This window comes from Diabrotica undecimpunctata, chromosome 5 (genome assembly GCF_040954645.1).
Source record: "Diabrotica undecimpunctata isolate CICGRU chromosome 5, icDiaUnde3, whole genome shotgun sequence".
NCBI lineage: Eukaryota > Metazoa > Arthropoda > Insecta > Coleoptera > Chrysomelidae > Diabrotica > Diabrotica undecimpunctata.
This window is the reverse complement of record NC_092807.1, coordinates 3368570-3392566: the sequence shown is the minus strand read 5'-3', so window position 1 is coordinate 3392566 and position 23997 is coordinate 3368570. Positions and strand designations below refer to the sequence as shown.

General features: G+C 32.1%; 2 protein-coding genes across 3 annotated transcripts in view; both read right to left on the bottom strand.

Moving 5' to 3' along the window:
- LOC140440989 (receptor-type guanylate cyclase Gyc76C-like) overlaps positions 1-23997 on the bottom strand; it is a 338147-nt gene that overhangs the window by 280161 nt on the left and 33989 nt on the right. The gene's annotated exons all lie outside the window — the stretch shown is intronic.
- LOC140440936 (uncharacterized) lies at positions 10412-13910 on the bottom strand. Its single transcript, XM_072531287.1, has 2 exons — positions 12678-13910; positions 10412-10573 (listed from the first exon to the last, which is right to left on the bottom strand). Exons 1-2 carry the CDS (start codon positions 13908-13910, stop codon positions 10412-10414), a joined length of 1395 nt encoding a protein of 464 aa, XP_072387388.1.

The following is a 23997-nucleotide window of genomic DNA, read 5'->3' as shown; positions in this document are numbered from 1 at the left end:
TTCTATATGAGCTTTTTATCAAACCAATAAAAAACGTATAATATGTATAGAATCCAATTTGTATTTAAATATGTCTATATTATTATTATTTTATGTCTATTAAGCTTTTCTAAAGATCACTAATTCGGGAGATAAAATAAAAAATAAGACAATCCTTCCTAACATAATAAACAAAAATAAAATAAATAAACTAAGACAATCTATAGAAAAGACAACTAGAAGAATAATGTCAAGAAGCAGAAAAGTCTCTTTTTTTTCCTTTATTTGTACTCAATAAAATTCAGACCCACAGTAAGAGTATACTCTAGCAGCCAGGGGGGTTGAGTTGTTTATTTTGAAACACTGAACAAAATGGTGTGTGGTAAACTTTCATCCGGTTGTTAAAACCGGAGTTATAACAAATTTTGTGAAATAGGCATTCGATGGAGCTTTTCCATGTAGATTAACTTCCAAAACCCCTCATTTTAAAGGTAGTTATTTGAGCTTTAAAATAAACTTTGCAAAATTACTTTATCATTATTAATAAAAAAGTTATAACTATTAAACATAAAAAATTTCACTAAAAAGTTGCGAACTAATTTGTTTAAAGAAATTTAAACAAAATGAAGCTATAAACTTTGAAAATCTGGCTAATGAAATTTATAGAACAACTTAAAGCGAATAGTTTAAGATTTGGTAAAATGTTTCTGTTAATTTTATATTTTATATACAGTACGTAAATCTTTCAGCTAGACATAGGTAATATACATTAAGGTAAGTGTGGCAACTACGATTTCTCGAATTTATGCCAATGACGACACTAAGAGATGAAGTACTACAGGAGATGACTAATACATGAAGGGTGCAGGGAATAAAGGCGCAATGTCAGTATATTAGTACATTTTTCAGAAAACTACATTTTCTAATTTTTTATTTTGTAATATTTAACTTGTATGATCCTAAACTCCTTTTTTTTAACAGGTTGCTAAACAATTAAGTAAAATATGTTATATAACACTATATATATAAGTGTTAATTATATTAATTTAATAAAAAATATTTTGAATTAATAAAAAAAAATGTTACTGCTAGCGCACAAAAATAAGTTAAACAAGGCCTTTATTACCTTTTATTATAATTAAAAAACAATATACTTAAGAAGAATACTTATTTACTGATGTGGTAAAGATTCAAAGTACTGCTGAGCTTCTTTGGAACAAAATGCACTAAGAGACACTACATCTTCAAATTTTTCTCTAGAATGAGGTAGCTGCTGATGAGATGCTAAAGGTAACTGGAGTGTTATTGTTTTTTTTTGCCCTTTGGACTCAATATATTTGAAACGAAATTTCCATAGTACGTTGTACGATGAAAAATCAAATGGGGAGATTTTTGTTCAATTTTCAAAACATTTATAGGTCGTGTTTGAAATGGACATTTTTTAAAGAATTTGTTATCAAAATAGCCTGAGCAACATATTTCCAATTTGTTCCGGCTATTCTTTTAATGTCATCAACCCATCTCATCTGTGGTCTTCCTCTTGGTCGTTTACTTTCGTAAGATCTCCAATGTTGTATTGTAGTATTCCAACGTTGGTCTTTTTGTCTAGCATTGTGGCCCGCGAAGCTCCATTTAAGTTTGGCAATTTTTGTTGCTATACCCTCGACTTTTGTTTTGGATCTTACCCAGTCGTTCCTCTTTTTATCTGACAGTCGTATACCTAACATTGCTCTTTCCATTGTTCTTTCTGTTGTGGCTAGTTTATTCATGTTTGCCTTGGTTAGGGTCCAGGTTTGGCATCAATATGTCATGATAGGAAGGATGCATTGGTTGAACACTTTGCTCCTCAAGTATTGGGGTATTTTGCGGTTCTTAAGTATCCAACTAAGTTTTCCAAATCCTGTCCATTCTAGTCTTGCTCTTCTAGTAATTTCCGCATTTTGGTTCTCTTTGTCAAGTCTCAGGATTTGGCCTGGATTTGTTCTATCTCACTGCCATTTATAGTTATACGTCTGGGATCATCTGTGTTTGTCATTATTTTTGTTTTTTTCATATTCATTTTTAGGCCGATGTATTGGGAGCTGGCTGCTATAATCATAATTTGCAGTTCCTCGAATGTGCTCGCTATAATCACTATGTCGTCAGCGAATCTGAGGTGGTTTAACTTGTTGGCATTAACGTTAATGCCATAGGTTGACCAATTTGTAGTTTTAAAGACGTCTTCTAGGGCTAGGTTGAAAAGCTTTGGCGATATTACGTCTCCTTGTCTCACTCCTCTCTTAGGGGGGATGGGATTTGTATTTTCATCTAGTTGTACTATCATAGTTGCATTTTCATATTATATATTATGTATTAGTTGCCTATATCTCGAATCTATTCTACAATTATTAATAGCTTGTTCTATGGCCCACATCTCGATACTATCAAACGGCAAGAAATACGGGTAGTTGGTATTCATTTGTCTTCTCTATCAATGTTCTCATTGTCAGCAGATGGTCTGATGTACTATATCCTTTCGCGGAAGCCAGCCTGTTCAACCGGTTGGTAATTGTCCATTTTGTAGGTTAACCGGTTGTTAATAAATCTCATAAATAATTTGTATACTTGACTGAGCAACGATATTGGTCTATAATTCTGTAGATCACATTTGTCCCCTTTTTTGTGTAAGAGTATTACTAGACTCTCGTTCCAGTCTTTAGGGATCTTGCTATTATGGAGACATCTATTAAATAGCTCTGTTAGTACAGGGATTGTTAATGTCTTGCTTGTTTTCAAGAGCTCGGCAATTATACCGTCGTGTCCTGGAGCTTTATTATTTTTTAGCTCTGTTAAAGCTCTTTCTATTTCGAATTCCCTTATATTTGGTAGTACTTATGTAAATGAAGTAAGTAAGTGTTGGTTAGTAATATTTATGTATTTGTCTTAAATTCCCTATTGCACAATAAACTACCCAACTCGGTGCCTCCCAGTACCAGTACAAATCCATAGGGCATAAAATTACGCCGTCACTTCTTGTCTAATTTGAAAGTGATTAGCTGATCTCGTTAGATTTTGCGGTGTCGAACAGAAATGAACAAATCTATTCGAGGAAACTCGAATATTACTTTTAACTCAAGCAGCGTGATTTGCCTGCAGAATTGTTTGATCGATGTTTGCTTTTGCTGTCTGCGGAGTAATGAAATTTAATATCTCTTTTGAACAGGGTAACACTGTAAATATTGGTTAATAATATTTAATTCGACAAAAATAATGGTGGTGAGAAACAGTAAAGTTTAAGGTGAAAATATTCTCAGAAAAAGAGTTTCATTGGTGTAGCTATTATATACATTTAATCTGGTTAAAATATTGTTGGTCATTGTCCGATGCCTATTTCTTTCGCCAGTCAGTAGTTCCGTTAGATTTCTCTAAGTTGGCGCTCACAAAGAGGCACCGAGCACAAAGAGGCAGTGAGGGTCGCTCCGACCATAGGATCGTAACATAGTATCGATCGCCAGTGCATTAATTTAAATGTGAGCGTTTACTGTCACTGCTATGTGCTAGACGACAATAACAAGCGATAGTCTCAATTATGAGCGTACCTTTAGATTCTTCAAAGCATCTCATCGCTATTGATATTCCCTCTTACCAGGTTTTCCTTTGCATTCCTAGTTGCCTATGTTTCAGCCGTGTCTTTTCCTTGTTTTACTCTTTGTTTACTTTTTTAATATCTTTCAAATATCATTTTATAGCTGTTTTCCTGTCGATAAAATATACATATTACGGTGCGGTATCCCTGTAATACTTGGAGGCTGTGTTTTAGCAATTCGTTCGGTATACCTTGTGACCGCATGTTTTTTAATTCCACTTCATATCTTGTAGTAATGGTGTTCGTGAATTGCGGTCTTGTTTCAATCAGAATTTGTGAGTACCTAATATTCGATCTCTCTTCCATTATATCTATTCTACTCACTTATTTTCTGTTTGTTCTCAGGTATTTTACCTTTTTCGATTCTTCTCTTGATCTTGTAGATGTACATGATATAAAGTAGTAATTTATGTACCTTACATGTACCTTATGAGGTACAAACTGCTTTTAAGGATGTTTTTGTGACAAAACGAATAATACATATTTTCGTGTAAAACATGTTCTTTCATGAAATATTTATTTTCAGATATGGCTAAATATAGTAAAAAATTACTTACACATGAGGAGTTACTATATTATCTTGAAAATGACGATGACTCAGATATTCCGTATCTGAACGATGAAGATGATGGATGGGAGGATGATACTCAAATGAAAACTAATGATGAAATAGTTCAATTTTTGAATGAAAGTGCCCACTCAGATGAAGAAGAAACTAATTCTCAAGATCTAGAGGATGATTTGGAGCAAGATCCAAACAACGACCAAGAAGTTACAGAAGATGAAGTAAATCAAATGAATCCAGAAACAACTATTAAAGTGTTTTTTAAAAACCACGATTTTACTGAGAAAAGCAAATAAAATGGATGAAGGATGTGCAGTTCGAGACCAGAAAGGTAACATGTTATAATCCCATTCCAGAGCAAGTTGTTGATTTACCAGCACCAATTGATTTTTTCAATAAATATATTGTTATGGATCAGTTTATCAATCAGAAATAGAATAAAGAGTTTTTTATTATTTTAATATACCGCGGGCATATAAGTTAAAATACAACCCTGTATTTATTTGTAATAGTTAGAATAAGAGAAGACATTGTTCCGTGACGGGACCCGGACGAGTTTTTTCCTTGAAAGACTGAGTGATTAGTGAAAGGACAATGGAACCCGTATAATTTTATAGATTTAAGAATAAACTTGTAATTGTATTTTGCGGTGGGCATTTTCGAAAGTAAATTAGAATTAGATTTAGATATGAGATAACAAGAATTTGGAAGCTTATTTCTGTTGAAAAAGGCAAAATTGTTAATGGTTTCTGAAAAGTAATTTGAGTGAAAGTAGTTTATTTGTTTTAAATATTATGTTGGAAATTTTCTAAATCGAAAATTAGTGGGAAAAAATGAATGCTTATGATTGGTTAAAAAGGAATGATGGGGAATGAGAGAGTTGAGAAGGTTTGTCTGGGGAGATTGAAAAGATCATTATGTTACCGGCAGACCAGAAGAGAAGACGTGTTTTTCGTGTAGTCAATCTGAGTACCAGTGTTTTCGTGTGTTAGTGAAAAAGGTGGAAGCTGAGAGCAGATCAAAATCAAGAAGATTAATACCTCTTTTGAGTCTGCATAGTCCACGAGATACAATTGAGAAAGAAAGGAGAATTTGTGAATAAAGAGTACCGGTCAAAAGAGGCTTGGGCTTGTGTTTTCGGAGGAGTAGTTTGCTGGTATGCGGTTTGGATCGATGCTGAGAACGGGAAAGATTTGATGGTAGCCGGACATAATCAATCAAGGAAGGAACTGTGGTTTGATCGAGAGGAGACAGCATTGGTGTAAAAAATAAAGGTCAGTCAAATAATTTGAATGAAAGAAAACCTCTAAGATATTTTAAAGATAAAATCAAATATAAACATACGAACTAAGATTCCAAGTTTCAAAGAGTTATTTTTTTGTGAATAAATTATATTTTATATGGTCAATTTTTTTGTGGATATTATTATAAAAAACAGATCAATAGATAGTTTGTAATTAAAATTAAATTTAGAGTATAGGAGTTTGTTGGGAAAGATAATTGCCCACAAAAGTTATTTATTAATATTCAACGTATTGCTTATTGAAAATAAATAATAATTTGTGTGCATATTTATGTTGTTTTGATGTTAGTTCCGTTTCCTGTTCTATCCCGATTATGAGCAACTAGGAGATACTGAACCCACTCGAAGAGATATATAAAGTAAAGTGATTAAAGTAAAATTAAGAAGCACCCTGAGAATTTTTAATAGTAATTGATTTGTATGACTCTGCATAAATTAGTGAATTAATTAATTAAATAATTGGATTAATTAAATTAGTGTTAATTAATAATAAAACATCATAAAGCAGATCACAACAATATATTTGATGATATCTTCCCAGTAATGGCTGAGATGACAAATCATCATTCCGTGCACAAGCATATAGCAAGATTTTCTCCAACGACCCCTGATCAAATAAAAAAATTTATAGGGAAACACGTAATAATGGGAAATGTACAATATCCTCGAGTTAGAATGTATTGGCCCTTACATGTTGTAATTCCACTGGTAAAAGGTGTCATGTAATAGATTTTCCAAGCTTAGGCAAAATATTCATCTTGTGTATAAATATTAGAATAAATTAAATATTAATTAGTTGATTTTGTTTTTTTTTGTAACATCCTTAAAGGCAACAGGTACCTTGTGAGGTACAAGTCGTAATAAAAAAACGGATAAAGGGACAGTATTTTTTTTGTTACGTATTCTTTTAGTTACCTCTCTCAAGCATATCTACCAAATTTTATAATTTTTGGATGCCTCTTTCTGGATGTGTGACTGAAAGGGTTAACTTTATTTGAAGAGTTTATTTATTCTTCAACAGAAACCAATACAATACGTCTCTGCTATGACTGTTCTAAAACTTCTCTAACGACACGAACTACGTACAACTTTGTATGAATGCCGCGTTTATAATTTTGTAGTAAACGGTCATCGGGCAGCTGTAAAATACGATAATAGCTTCGTAACTATTTATTTAAATTGAAAAGGGAACTTGTACAAATAATCGCTATGAAGTAAATTGCGAGTAATACGCTGCCGGCGGCCTTCCAACTTCGAATCTCGCAAATGAAATAATATCCCGACAGTATAAGACTACAGGTGGTTCTGCGAGTAGTTAAGTGTGTGAATATCAGCGGCGGTGCGTCGAGGGTTTGGGTGAGTAGGTTCGGGAATAGAAAAAGTGGAAAAGTACCATCAATTAAGAGTATGAAATAATTGAATATGCTATTGAACGGTTGAGACGACAAACGTAGTATTACAAATACAGGGTGTTTTATTAAAAACTGTCCATATAGTAACTGGAGAAATCTTAGAACAAAATACGAAGATTTAAGCTAAAACACATCAATAAAATATTTCTCCTTACCGAGATACACATTGTTTTATTACAAATATTCGAAAATGATTTTAGCCCATTGTTTTAACTCATTGTTCAAACTTGACAAACAGTTTATACATGTTAAGATACTTTAACTAGTGTTAAAAGATAGTTTTCAGGTGTAACCAGAGGCGTTCTGTAGGGATAAACTTCCTTTTCCCCCTTACATTCTACGCCACTGTCGTAATAAATCGCTGTCGTAATAATCATTTCAGCATGTTTTTTTGTTCTTCATTACTTTTTACGTAAATATCATCCTTTTGTCTAATTGCTTGTATACGAGCCCCTTCCCATATAAGTTGGCCCACCTATGGAATTTGCAGTTTAAGTCGATTACCATAAACAACTTATACTCTGCATGTTTTTATAAGTTCCCATATTAATTAATATGGCATTTTTATTAATATTTACTAAAAACATTACCCTTATGGTTTTCTATTTATTTTCAACAATAAACAAATTCACTAAATGCTGCATATATATATATATATATATATATATATATATATATATATATATATATATATATATATATATATATATATATATATATATATATATATATATATAGGCATTATTAGGCTATAGGCATTCACTTATGTCACCATACGTTGATTTTTTCATAATTACGTTAAATCCAGAGGTAGCTATGGAAAAATGACATCAAAACAATAATACTGTCAGTTAATGTCAAATATATTTTGCAGTATTATAAAGCTTTTTGCCGTCTGTGGATTATACAACAGGTCGAGGTAAAGTTATCGATGAGAAAATTTGTTCAATCATTATCAGATTTTTTAATTCTGGAAAATTCAATTCGGAAATAGCGAATATGTTGAATAAGAAATATAGTCAGAAGATACAAAACTACAGGTTCGGTCGTCACAAAACCTAGAAATGTACGAAAAAGTAAAATGACCGAAGCAGATCGAAGGGCATTAAGACGCATTATAGTGAAAAATCGACGAGCAAATTATATGGAGAAAAGCGTTTTATGGAGTGACTTTACTGAAAGACACGTTTCTATATCAACATGTTACTGAGAGACCCACAAATTAGGATTTGGTACGTACAAAGTAAGTTTTATAGTTGAAAAAATTAGTACGAATTGTTTTTTAATAAATTTCATTTTATTTTAGGCTAAGGAAAAGCAACTTTTAACATTACAACAAAAAAAAATAGATTAAGATGGTCAAAAGGTCATAAAGATTGGACTCAGTCGCAATGGGATCCAATACAATGGAGTGATGACAGTGGGAGTCGCGTCATTCGCAGGAAAAATGAAGATTTCCACCCCGACTGTCTGAAGAAAAAAGTCAAATTTCCTGAATTTGTCATGATCTGTGTGGGAAAGTTACATTTTATCGATAGACACGGACACGATTGTAAACACGGACAAATATTTGAATATTTTAGAAGAATTTCTTTTACCGATTATGGCACACCGTTTAACATCAGCGGAAGATTTTGTCTTCCAACAGGACGGGCAGGTTGCCATACCTCAAAAAGTTTTTAAAATGGATTGAAGACCATGGCATACCACTTTTCTGGAATGGGTTTCTAACAGTCCCAACTTGTCCCCGATAGAGACTTTGTGGCGCAAAATGAAAAAAGCTTTGAGAAAACATCCTGCCAGGTACGTCAACGAATTGAAGAAAAAATTGTAAGAAATATGGGATTCGTTTACATTAGAATTTTGTCAGAACTTGGTAAAAACTATGCCTCGAAGAATTGTGGATGTCATTAAAAATAAAGGGGATATAACTCACTTTTTGTAACTTTCACATTTTTTTTTTGTTAATATTGCATATGCGTTTTTTTTTAATTTATTATTATTCTGTTTAATCAATAGTTTTAATTACGTTATAAAAACGTTGGGGCAACTGATATGGGAAGGGGCTCGTAATGTACCGTACTGTACTTATATACTGATTCATTCATCTGGCATTTGTTATATTAAAAAAACCTGTTAGTCAACTTGTTCCTGTTTCTCCTAAAGCTGTCCACACTTCCCGAGGGATAGAACTGCTTTAACTTTTATTTTTTATTTTTGAAGACCTGAACATCTACTTCGTTTGTTGATTTGACCATTGCTGTTAATGTCTGGGTACGTTCAACTGGTTTTTTGTCAAACTTTTCATTTTATTGTGAATGTATTGTTTCCATCGCCTTTTAATATGCTTTACGTTAACTATTTCGTTTCATATTTTCATGAAACTCTTTATCTAGCTTTCTTTTCTCTTTTATTTTTTCGTGAATTTCGTTTGACCATCACAGATCTCTTTATTGTCACACATACATATAAAAATACATATCAAACAGATATACCATAATTTGAATATAAATCTAAATCTAATAATCAAGACTAGGACTAATGGAGTGATATCTCATAAAATCAAAAATTCTGCAGGATGGAAAAAAATATTCCTGCAAATTCGCGTAATATGTGTTATATTACTTTGTTATTAAGATACACTAAAATCATCGTAATCATCTAAAATCTTCCGTAGATAATTCCATTGCATCCTGAGCACCCTGAAGCCAATTGTGCTGGATGCGCTTGATATCATCTGATCACCTTGTTGGAGGACATCCTCTATTACGTGTCTAGGTCTCCATTCTAAAATGTTCTTGATCTATCTTCTATCTCTGACTCTGCCAGCATGACCTGCCCAGTTCCATTTCAGCGTTGTAATTCTTTTTATTGCTTCCGTAACACCAGTTTTTCTTCTATTTGATTTAAAACTCTTCTGGTAAGAGTCAATGTTTCTGCTCCATACGCTAGAACTGGGAGTATACACTGATCAAAGACCTTTCTTTTCAAGCACATGGGAATATCTGATCTAAAGACTTCCCTCAGTTTTCCGTAAGCTACCTATGTTAGTCCTATTCTCTTGTTTAACTCTGTTGCTTGATTGTCTCTTCCTAATTTAATCTCTGTTGGACAATGGACTTTGAAATAGAAAAAAGAATAGGTGCCTTTGAGATGTATATATACAGACGAATGTTGAGAATTCCATGGGTACAAAGAGTTACTAATGTTGAGGTACTTCATCACATGTCTAAACAAAAAGAATTACTAAGAATAATCAGAGAGGAAAATGCAATACTTGGGTCATGTGTTGAGAGGCGAAAGATATGAGTTACTTCAAGTTATACTGGAAGGAAAAGTACAGAGCAAAAGATCAGTAGGAAGACGTCAGAACTCGTGGCTGAAAGACCTGAGGAGATGATTCGACCGCTCATCCGCAGAAATCTTTCTCGCAGCAGTTTCCAAAACTACAATTCCCATTTGGATCGCCAACCTTCGAAAGAAGACGTCGCCATGAGAAGAAGAATTTAATCTCGTGGCGCAGATACTTATTGTGTTTTTGGAAAAGGTAACTTTAAAGGTCTTAAAGAAGTTGGCAGATCCACCAGGTCTGCAATAAGGTCTATGTCGTCAGCAAACTTCGAATTGTTCCGAAACTCCTCATTTTTGTTGACTCCAATATTTTCCCAATTATTGTCTCTCATAGCATTCTGTAATAAAGTGATGAATAAGGAGAGATGATGTCTCCTTGCCTAATACCCATCTCAAAGAGAAATGTATTGCCATAGTACATTCTCACTGCAGCTGTTGCGCTATTATATATATATATATATATATATATATATATATATATATATATATATATATATATATATATATATATATATATATATATATCTTTAAGGAATATGACCGTTTAATTTAATATAAAAAATGTGCACTCGTAAGTGAAAGGGATATTTTCGGTCAATTTGGAGATTAAAAAAGAAAAGAGTTGTGCTACTTTATCTTTTTATTGAATACGTTTCGCCCACTGTTCAATGGGCATCGTCAGTTCATCTAAAAGAATGGTATTAGCGATACATCTAATATAAAAAACAATAAGTAAACGATCTTACCTTTAAAAGATCTGTAGCATTAAGATATTAGTATGGTGAAGACACATCAAAAATTAATTTACTAAATAAAACAGCAAAAAACACAGAATGCCGGAAGATTCCCAATTTAAGTAATTTTATATTAATTAGTTTTATAATTTAACTTCTAAAAACATTGATGGATTCTAAAATCTATCAAAAAAAATTTAATTGTCAATTTTGGAATGTTATATTAACAACGGCAAGGCTAGGGATCTTGACTGTCATGATCATATCATGCAAAATAAAGTATTTGAAAGTTCGAATGTCAGAACTGACAATCAGATGGTGAGATTGAAGGAAAAGTTTTTTAGATGCCAACATAAATGTTATGATATAATAAAAGAAGTTGAAGAAGAAACCAATAATTTAAAAGTAGAATACGAAAGAATCAATTTTGTAGTATTAGTGCATGGTAAATTTGGCTTAAGTTGCTGATATCAGTTCTCTTATTTAATGCATTAGGTTGTTTCAAAATATGACACATCTCCATAAACTGTCTCTTATTAAGGTTACGTTCTCTACAGAGAATTCTAACACCATCAAAATTCACAGTATGTTTGGTGTTGATTGCATGTTCTGCAAGGGCACAAGTATGTTTAGAAAGTTTAATGTCACTACGATGTGAAGTAAGGCGTCCTTTAAGGGAACGGCCAGTTTGACCAATATAACATGCATCACATTCAGAACAGGGTATGTGATAGACTACATTCACTTGTTCCAAAAAGGAAAGAGGTGTTTTAATTTTAGAAAACAAGTTCCTGACAGTCTTTGAATTATTGATAGCAATCTTAACCGGGATATTGTTCTGTTTGTACAATTTAATAAGCTTTTCAGTAACATATGGGAAATAGGGTAGTGAAGAGTAATGGGTGGTGGAAGTTGCAATGTTAGGAGAAAGTAGAGTATTGTTGTTCATAATATTATTAGAAATCATTCTAAGTTGATCGCCATTAGGTAAATCATCAATAGAAGACCCAAAACTTGTTGAAAAAAGGTATTTATTTATGAGAGATGTAGGGTAAGAATTGTCAGATAGTATACTTCTGACTAACAAAAGAGAATCCCTTTTGTTATCAGGATGTGTTAACCTATGGACCCTACAGCTGAGTGCTTTTATAAGATTTATTTTGTATTTGAACGGATGGCAAGAATGATAGTTAAGGAACCTATTACTAGCCATAGGTTTCCTGTACCAACTTGTAGTTAGTGTATTGTCATTATTTCTAAAGACACGCATGTCTAAGAATGGAATACTATTGTTAGAAGGATCCTCAAGTTCATAAGTAAACTGTAAGTGAGGATCAAAATCATTAAAAATCGATAAGGTAGACTCTACTTTCTCAAAGGGTAAGGCTAACAAAAGGTCATCAACATACCGTTTAACAAAAGGGATATGGAAATCTATAAGACCCAAACATTCAGATATCAAGTCATCAAGGACAAAGTTAACAAGGATGGGAGATATGGATGAACCCATTGGTGTACCAAAAATTTGTAAGTAATATTTATCATTGAAAACCAAAAAATTAGTGTCAAACACTAATTGCAAAAGCTCTACAAATACGTCCCAGGAAACGGGGGAGTTTGGTTGGATAGTGTTCCAATGATTTCTTAAAGAAGTGAGAACACTAGAAAAAGGAAGGTTAGTGAAAAGTGATACTACATCAAAGCTCACCAAAATGTAATTAAGTGGTAGTTTAAAATTGTTAATAAATGCACTAAATTGAAAAGAATCAAAAATATTATAAGAATTGTGATAATCATAGGATTTAGATAGAATATCAGTTAGAAATTTAGCAATGTGTATATTTGGTGAATTGATAGAAGAAACAATAGGTCTCATACTAAGAGTTGGTTTATGTATTTTAGGTAAACAGTAAAATCTTGGTGAATAACCATCATAGTTATGCAGAGATTTAGCTATGGTTTGGTTTATGACCTTAATATCCTTTAAATGCGTAATAAACTTGTTAATTCTATTAGTAAACTTAGAGCAAGGGTTGGAGGGAAGGAGTTGATAATAACGACTATCATCCAACAAGGACTGGCTAAGAGATATGTATTGATCTCTATCCATGAGAACTGTGGCATTACCCTTATCGCTAGTGAGGACCAAAAGGTTTGGGTGATTTTTTAAAAAAGATACTGTTTCCCTATATACACTATCAATGATCAATATGGAATGCTTAGGACGTTTGGTATAATTCAATAAAATGTTATTGGAATAAGACCTAAGGGATAAAAGGTCTGAGTCATCTGCATATGACAAAATATTCTCAACATCAGCAAGAATCCTATTAACGGAATAATCCTTGAAAGATGGTTGAAGGCCAAATTTTGGTCCCAAAGATAAAAGTTTAAGAATGTCTTGAGGAACATCAACATTGGAAAGATTTTTAATCCATTTAGGATTAAAAGGAATTTTGTGAAACTCCGGGGTATCTAAATTATCTAACTTCTTTTGAAGGCGTAAGATTGATTTCTGGTAATAGAAATTGAATTTTCTGTGTAAAGAAGTCTCAAAAGTGTCAAGTAAAGGGACAGGAAGAACCTGGTCTAAGAACTCAGTGATATTTTTAATTTGATTAGTAATGAATTTAATGTCTGAATGAACCTTCGAAATATGAAAATTAAGCAATCGTGCCCTCACCTGCCTGTTAAGTGATTGACTTAGGTGTTGAATAGTTTGACTAATGGTCCCCGTGGTAGAAGAAAGAATTGTAGAAGTACAATCAATGATAAATCTGGGAATCTTCCGTGTTCTCCTACATTCTAATAAGAAAGTTCTTCTTGCTTCCGCTGTAGCTAACTTTTCAACTAAATTTGTCCATCTCTTGAGTTTCTTCACTGTAGTTTCTCCATAGATGCGCTTAGTCTTAGCATAGAATCCCTCTGTACATGAAGACATCTTTAAGGAATATGACCGTTTAATTTAATATAAAAAATGTGCACTCGTAAGTGAAAGGGATATTTTCGGTCAATTTGGAGATTAAAAAAGAAAAGAGTTGTGCTACTTTATCTTTTTATTGAATACGTTTCGCCCACTGTTCAATGGGCATCGTCAGTTCATCTAAAAGAATGGTATTAGGGATACATCTAATATAAAAAACAATAAGTAAACGATCTTACCTTTAAAAGATCTGTAGCATTAAGATATTAGTATGGTGAAGACACATCAAAAATTAATTTACTAAATAAAACAGCAAAAAACACAGAATGCCGGAAGATTCCCAATTTAAGTAATTTTATATTAATTAGTTTTATAATTTAACTTCTAAAAACATTGATGGATTCTAAAATCTATCAAAAAAAATTTAATTGTCAATTTTGGAATGTTATATTAACAACGGCAAGGCTAGGGATCTTGACTGTCATGATCATATCATGCAAAATAAAGTATTTGAAAGTTCGAATGTCAGAACTGACAATCAGATGGTGAGATTGAAGGAAAAGTTTTTTAGATGCCAACATAAATGTTATGATATAATAAAAGAAGTTGAAGAAGAAACCAATAATTTAAAAGTAGAATACGAAAGAATCAATTTTGTAGTATTAGTGCATGGTAAATTTGGCTTAAGTTGCTGATATCAGTTCTCTTATTTAATGCATTAGGTTGTTTCAAAATATGACACATCTCCATAAACTGTCTCTTATTAAGGTTACGTTCTCTACAGAGAATTCTAACACCATCAAAATTCACAGTATGTTTGGTGTTGATTGCATGTTCTGCAAGGGCACAAGTATGTTTAGAAAGTTTAATGTCACTACGATGTGAAGTAAGGCGTCCTTTAAGGGAACGGCCAGTTTGACCAATATAACATGCATCACATTCAGAACAGGGTATGTGATAGACTACATTCACTACATTATTAGATATAATATATATATATATATATATATATATATATATATATATATATATATATATATATATATTATATCTAATAAATAAATCAAACAATTATGAAAATCCATTTTTGGGACGCCTCTGAGAGACCATGACCGTAGACCAGGCATTAATATCAGATGGCAAAAAATAAAAAGCGAAAGGTTTATCTGGTACGAAAATCAAAGCGCGTAACTCCACTGTTATTGGTTGCTAAGAAAGAAATGTAAGCGATATCGCTTGTTATCTTGTACGTAATCGTTTAAGCTGATTTCATTTTAGATTTGTCTCTATCTACCAAATTAATTGGAGAAACTCTTAAAATAGGTACGCCAGGTGTGTCATACTGGTATGTGGATTGTATATAATACTCAAGGACTTCCTTATTTTTTATTAGGTATAATATATATGGCAAGCTCAACGGGCTGTAGAGGATCAAGGCGTCAGTGGTTTTCCTCCAGTTTATAGTATTTTGTTGACCATTAGAAATGTTTCCTTTTCTTTTTGTGAGTTTTAGTTTCAATGACTACTTCTACTACTACGACTAGGTATTCATCTTGTTATTCTGAGCTTAATACTTTTTAAGAAGTCTGTTCCACATTTCCAATTTACCCTGTGTGTATTATATATTCACTCCAGTGTAATCTGTTTTTCCTGGTTTAGGACTAAACGCCACCCTCGCTCTTCTCCAAGCTTTAAAAATGTACCCCAGAGCATGACTAGCTCTAAATATTTGGATCAGGCGACCCATAATTATTTCCAGTTCCTCTTGGAGTAGCCTGGAAAATGTACCATCTGGTCCCGCAGTTTGTATTGTTCCAGTAACCTCCATACCTTAAAATATTCATGTTTGTTTGGTCTGCTCGTGTTGCTTTTCTATTCTTTGGTGTGGTCGCCTTGTAAATTGCAATTCAAATGAAAAAATCCAGCTTCTTCTTGTTCTTTTTATGTAGACATAAAATGTCTACATAAAACTGTCTGTTTTTCAATGAGCCTCCAGTAAGTATCGTTTCCATAGTTTTCGTGGTCTTCCTAGTGATCGTCTTCCTATTGAGGAACCGTCTGTTGCCGTATTTAGTACTCTATTTGTTGTCATTCGGCTTATATGATCGTTCCATTCTACTCTTCTATTTCTTACCCAGTTCTTGATATTCTCCACCTTGCATCTACGTCGTACATCTGTACTTCTAGCTCTGTCCCATAGTGTCTTGCGATCAACTTTTCTAAGTATTTTCATCTCTGCTATTTCTAACATCCTTTTGTCCTCTCTATATCAGGTCGTGTTCCTGCCGCGTATGTCATTATTGGTCTGATGACTGTTTTGTAAATTCCTTTCATTTCTTTCCCGATATTTTTATTTCTCCATATTCTTTCATTCAGGCAGCATACGCCTCTGTTTGCTCTATTCACTTGATCTTCCACTTCAGTTTCGAGCTTTCCGTAGCTAGATAATGTGATGCCTAGATATTTAAACTCCATCACTTGTTCTATTATCTGACCTTCCAGCTCCAATTTACATCTTATTAAATTTGCTGTTGTTACCAAGCATTTTGTCTTAATATAATAGGTTATATTAAATTGGTGGAGCATACGTTGTAGATCATCTTCACTTTGAGAGAGTAGTATTGCGTCGTCTGCATAGTAGATTATTTTAAATTGTTTTTCTCCCATATGGTATCCTTTTTTAGTTTTTACTTTTTTATTATTTCATCCATAACCAGTGTGAACACCTGATTATAGTGTGAACACCTGATTATGGATGAAAACAATAAGTGGATAACGTCCTTTAATTTGACCCTTCTTAAGGTCCACGAAACATAGATATGCCGATTTGTTGTATTTTAATGATTTCTCTTGCACTTGCCTCATTATAAATATAGCGTCGGTGCATGATCTTCCTAACCTAAAACCTTGTTCTTCTGCTAGTGTTATAATTTCATTCAGTTTATTTGTTATCATATTGGTTGTTAATTTTAGTGTTGCGCTTATTAAATTAATTCCTCTGGAATTTTCCAGGTCCGATTTGTCTCCCTTTTTGAAGAGAGATATTAGGATGCTTGATCTCCATTCTTGAGAAATTCTGTTTTCTTCTATTATTTTTTGGATTAGTTTTAATAGCTGTTTGGTCAGATCTGGTCCTCCTTACTTTAGGAGTTCATTCGGTATTCTATCCTCTCCTAGTGATTTCCTATTTTTTAATTTCTTGGTAGAAAATGAAATTGAAAAATGAAAAATCCAACTTGAAGGACCAAATATAAAAGCAACCAGACATAAAGATGATAAAAACGCAGGTTGTTGAAAAATTATTTAAGGGAAGTGAGGTTACAAGTACATATTCAAAGAGAATGAAGCCTCATTGAAGATGCGTGTATACCGTCATTATATATATAGCCAAAAATATTGTTCTGACATTTTTAAAAATACTGATTTTACTTTGTAAAGGAGTACTTTTCTTCCCATCATATTTATTTTTATAATTGTCTCATTATTTATGATATATATCGATATTCCAGGAATTTTATTTATTTTTTTATCAGCATCGCTAGTCTTTTCTTTGCCTTTTTTAGACTTCAAAGGCATTACAATAAATTACAGAATATACGCCCTTCAACAACTCACAAAGTTTCCCTGGAAAAGACACGATAACATTCCCTTAATGTACTTATTTTTCGAACATAACATCTCTCTATACAAACCTCATTATCTCAATGCCGTATTTTACATCAATAATAATTCCTGTTTACTGGTACCTGTTTGCACATTAAGACATTTCGAAAAGGGACCCTACTCGATTTATATTCTATTTTTAAATTCGTAGAAATAATCATTATCGGCGTGGATGCTGGAAATATAGGTCAATTGTTTTTTTCAAAAAGAACGAGCTTCTTTTTCAAACAAATACCGATTGAGTGAATACTAATGACTTTAATTGAAAGGCTAATTTATATGTTACGAAAATTGTAGGAATTTTCAGTGAATGCTTTCAGTCCTTTAATATAAAAAATTCCTAGAATTTTCGTAACATATAATTTTGGAAATAAATTAAATAAAAATATGACGATTGTTTTAACAGGTAAATTTGGAAAGGTAAACGTTAAGAATTTAACAGAAAAAAAATAAAAAAGAAAACAGAACAAAAATGATACAGGGAGTAAATAGAAAATTAATTTGGTAAGAAATAAATGTGGAGCCAAAATTTGGAGCCAGAGTTTGTTATTTAGCCTGTTGCATGCGATGGGAGATCCAAAAAATTGTCATATACATTCACTCATTGAATTAAAAAAAACGGCGCGTGGCACTTGGCGGCGCGCGGCATTTGGCGGCGCGTGGGTAGTGCCGACAGAAGTGAATACTTTTTATACCGCCTTACTAATATGTGGGTAAATAAAATTTTACGTCTGCTTATTATTGAATTGTTTAATATTTTTTTATAATAACACACCACAAAATTAAGTGCTTCGTCATATTCAAAAAATCTAAATTTTTTTTCTTTAAAAATTTTATTTGATGATTTTAGTAATTTGTTAAATACATTCATGGACGAAAATATCGAATATTTTGGAATTTTACAATTTTTTTTTGTACCTAGTCACTATATTTCAAAACAATTTTAGATTACTGATGGCACTCATATAGTAGGCTGATGTACTCAACTGGTTTGAAATATTTTGACCTTTATTTTGACGTTTATTCAGCGTTTAGTGTCATTCGTACATTTTATCATAAAAAACCTTCACGTAAAGGAAAAATCATACTAATTCGGTTATTTTTAGTTTAATTTATTAAATTTAATTAAATATTGTTTTGATTTAACTAAGTTTAAAGCAAATATGCCACCAATTCGATACTCCGATGAAGCCCAAGTAGCACAAATGGTAATTTTGTACGAGGAAGGATATGCACAAAAAGATATCGCACGACGTCTCAGGAGAAGTCAATCTAGTTTCAAATACTTTAAAAAGGTACTGCGGAATAGGAAATTTCGTACGAAGGCCTGCTCAAGAACGCCCAAGTTGCACAGCCGCACTTGATGACCGTTTTTTGGTTCTTATTTCTACACTAAATCGATCATTGACATCGATGCACCTCAGAAATGAGCTATTAAATGTTAGACAAGTTAATGTAAGTTCAGAAACAGTTAGACGAAGATTAAAAGAAGCAAACTTAAAGCTCAGACGCCCCGCCAAAGTTCCACGTCTTCTCCAAAATCATAAAGCTCGTCGTTTAGAATTTGCAGGAACACATATTCCGTGGAATATCGACAACTGGAAAAATGTTCTTTTCACTGATGAGACCAGAACCCTATTATGGAAGCTAGATGGTCAAAACCACGTCTACTAAGAGTTGGAGAACGATTCGCCAGTTGCAATCTCGCCCAGACTGTTAGTTTTGGAGGTGGGGGCATAATTATTTGGAAAGGTATTAGTTGGGAGGGACGCACTGGACTTGTAGAAGTGATTGGATGGATGACTTGTGACTCTCACGTTTAAAACATTCTGCAAAATTATAAAATTCCAAAATATTCGATATTTTTGTCCATGAGTGTATAATATAGAATTTATTCATCGTTTACATTGTCATTATTATTTTGTATTTATGTTTAATAACTTCATTTTGTTTATGATTACATTTAATTTAATTTTATTTAATTTTACTTAATTTTATATAATTTTATTTAATTTTCATCATCTTCAGTCATCTTATCAAATTAATCTAGATACAAAAAACAGCGTATGTAGGTACCTTCTTGCATAAATCCAAATAAATATAAACCAATATAAAGTTTAAATTATTTTGTGAAATTAATCTTACCTCAAAAATTACAGCACTCAAGATTTTTTGTAATTTTGTATTAATATTCTTAATATATGTTATTAACATATTATTAGTGTTGAATTAAATGTATCGTTTCAGAGACCAAATATGATTGACTGACAGCTGGTAGTTCAGATTTCTTTCCTAGGTGGCGCTAGTAGTTTATATCTAAACTAACATAAAGCTTTAAATTATTTTCCTTATTAAATCTTCTCTTAAAATTACAGTAACCAATTTTATTTCTTTCTTTCTAGTGCGCAGGAGCTCCAAAGGATGATGGATAACGTTGTAGAAGCATGTAACAAATACGGCCTAAAACTAAATTGCAAGAAGATAAAAATAATGATCATTAGTAACACCAACATAAACGCCCCAATTACAATAGGCGATACACCGTTAGATACATGCTATTTGGGCTGCAATATTACGGATTCTTGGGATCACACCTACGAAATAAAAATTCGTATTGAAAAAGCCAGAAGCTCTTTAAACAGCCTTAGGAAGATTCTCTGCAACTTATCTTTAAGTATCAATATACGCATAAGAATTCTTAGATGTTACGTCTTTAGTGACCTGTAGGAGTAGAAAGCTGGAGCCTTACAGAAGATGCCATAAAACGATTAGAGGCATTTGAAGATTATTTTATTGGTGATACTTAAACAGTAGAATGTATAATACTAAACCAGTAAGTGTTGCAGCGATTACAGCGCGCAATTCTGCGTTTAATATTGTGTCGCCCCCTATAAAACGGTAAAATCGGTGGTAAATAAATTTAAAATAGTCATTTTTTGTGTAAAATTTTCCGTATAATTCGAATTCGTTGTCAGAAAACCTCTAAAAGTTATTTGGAAGCTGAAAAACGAAGGAAAAGCGCTAAAAAAGGCGGGAAAATCGCGTTTTTTGGACTTTTATAGGGCGCGGCGGCTTCAAACATATAAAAAAGATTTCTGAGACAACTTTTATTCGAAAGTACTTGTATTAATGCGTCTTTTGTGAAAATTTGAAAAAAATTAAAGAGGGTGTTTTTAAGATATGAATTTTTCAAAAAAAGCGCTTTGTTTCGCATTTTGTGGCTTTACATGACGTCATATGGCAATTGTGACACCGGGATCGTGTTCAGCGGGAAATTTTACATTGGAGAACATATAGTGGATATATGTTTAAGCATATTTAGCTCGCTGTACTAAAAAAAAACGGGTGTGGCAGTCCAATGGGACTGACGGTAGAAGTTACACTTCTATACACGCGTTCGCCGATAAAAAATTATATACGAGTCAATCTGCACAATTATTACATATGTAATGCTATAGGTAAGAGAGAGCAGAAAGAGGAAAAGAATTAGGTATACAGGTATATGGTGCATCGTTTGCTGTATATAAATATTTGACCTGTAATAGGAGTATAGTAAATGAAGGATTGTATCAATATTTTAATGAAAATATATATTTTTATTTTTATATATGTATAAAAGGAGTTGAATGAAAAAAAAATTACACATACTCTGCAGTAAAATTCATTGTTTATTTTGTTATTAATATAAAAATTACAATACAATAAATACACTGCAATATAATTCAATATAATAATACAATATAAATTAAAATGTAATATTCATAAGTATTTAAAACTGCCAATATACATAACTTACTTTACGAAGATAAAAATAAAAAACCAACAACTCGGATTATGTTGTAAATTTTCATTTTATTTTAAAATTTATGTTTTTTGCGTATATTACACATATTTAATAAGATTAATGTGAGGTTTTTAAATATTTCAAAAATAAAAAACGAAATTCATAATTGGGATTCGAACTCACAACCACCAGCGTATGAACCAAACACGTAAAGGATTTGCCAATTAGACATGTCACTAACGGATCTCAAAATTGACAGTTCTCGGTAAAACAGTGATTATTTTGAAATACAAAAGCCTAAAATAATTATAAACGTTTAATTTTAAATAATACAAAACATCACATAAATAATAATATTAATACATATTATATTATATATAATATTATATATATATACAATATTATATATAATATATATATATATATATATATATATATATATATATATATATATATAATATTAAATATAAAAGGAACATTTTTATTCTCGAGAGAGGAAGAGAGAGAAAATATATCTTCTGTCTCTCTCTTACTCATTATCTTACCTATGTAATGGTTTCACAGATTCACTCTCATGCAAATTTCCAACGCCGACCGTGGGTATAGAAGTATAACTTCAAAAATCGGCGAAACACGAAAAAAAATTGATAAAAAGCGTGAAACTTCAATAGCGCGCCACGGCCGCCATTTTGAATATTAAGGTCTGAAAATTTGACAATCATGTTTCTTTGTCTAGTACAACATGCGTGTAAAATTTCAGCCAAATCGGAGAGGGTGTGACCCCACCGACTTGTGTCGATTATTGCTGGAATTACCCATTTAGGATACTGTCAAATTATCAATGAATGACATTTTTAACACAAGATTAGATAGACATTCATAATTTAGCAATATTGTAAATTGTTAAATATTATGTTCAAATTTAGTTATATATAAGGTGCAATATACAGAGTGTTGCATTTAAAAAAAGTGACTAATGATATAAGAAAAATGCTAAATCTCACATACAAATATCAAATTTCAAATCTCCAAATTGCAAAATACGTGTATCCCTGTTTTTGTATAACTTTTAAGAGATAATTAGACGTTTCCAGAGTTTTGGTCCGCTCAGTATAATAAATGTACATAAAAAATTCTGTTTTAAGTTGACAATGTATTTATTTGCCGCTTGAACATGTTTCCTAAATATTATATGCATGGAAATGAGAAATTCAAACTAAGCAAAGACGCACAGTAGCAAATTCACTTAAAATGAACTGTCGGATCGCTTTGGTAAAAGGGAACAAAGGCATATCCGAGCTTTAGTGGGTTGTTGATCAAAAGATCCGTAGGGAAGCGATGTTGAAACAGTTCTAAGTAAAATGAATATATTTTGGCATATTATATATCCGATGAATTGTAAATAGTTGAGCATTGATTTATACTTCAACTCTTACTTTTTAATACAGCACATAGAAAAAAATTGTTTTTCGCTAGCAACTTCTCAAGATATCTCTAATATGTAGCATTCTTTCACCTTCCAAGTTGACGCTACAATCTTCTTCTGTCTTTTCTTCTTCAGGTTTGAAGGTAAATATCCTATAATAACAAAAATAATAACTGGAGATCATCGACTAGAACAAATGAACCAGGAAAATCAGAATTTACCAAGACAGTCGCTGTAATTTATCTAACAATCGTTTCAGATTATTATAGTCTTTTTCCATCATATTGATAGCACATTATGTATGCAAATCCACAACAGGTCAAAAAACCATAGGCGTCACCTTATACTTGTTTTGAAATAAATAAAAAAAATTAATATTTTAAGATGCCGTCAACAATTCATTATCTTTAAAAAATCTTCTGTAAAATAAGTGTCCACTAATCTCACTATACCTTTTTTGTGCGTAAAAAACGTCGGTATATATGCTACACGATTATTATTAATTATACACGGGTGATTAACGAGAGAATTCAATGTTTCACAAAATAAATTAATGTAAACATTAATTTAAAGGTGATTATTGTTTTCTATACAAGTTATCGCCTGATACAAAAAGAATACCTTCTTTGAACGATTACCTGGAATTACTGATAAGGCTTCACTAATGATAGTTTAAGTAGTTTTTATGCCACATTACAGCTTATGCCAATAATATAAATTAGAAAGTGTTTGCATCTTTCATTTAGTTTGTAGATGTACATTGTTCATGTCTTACCTACCTACGTTTTTGGTGTCAATATTTTGTTATTTGCATTTAAAAATGACGTTGACAGGTTTTATCCCGGTTAAGTGTAGGGAACTGTTTCATCTCCCAAGAAGAGTGGAGGGAGTAAACCCTTGGAAATTGAAGAAATATATAAAAACATGATAAGATGCAGCGTCCACTAATTTTTTTTTAACAAAAAATTTCCAACATTGGACAAAATCCAAACATTAATTAGAGAAAACGAAGAGTTACCAATCATAAGCAACAAGAAATTATGGGGACTATTGAGAGAGATGGGATTTCGTTGGCAAAAGAATAGAAGAAAATCCGTTTTAATTGAAAAAGATTACATTGTATGTTGGAGACGAGATTATCAAAGAACTATTAAAAAGTACCGAGAAGAAGGGAAAACAATTTTTTATTTGGACGAGACTTGGCTAAATGAAGGTCATACTGTACCATATCT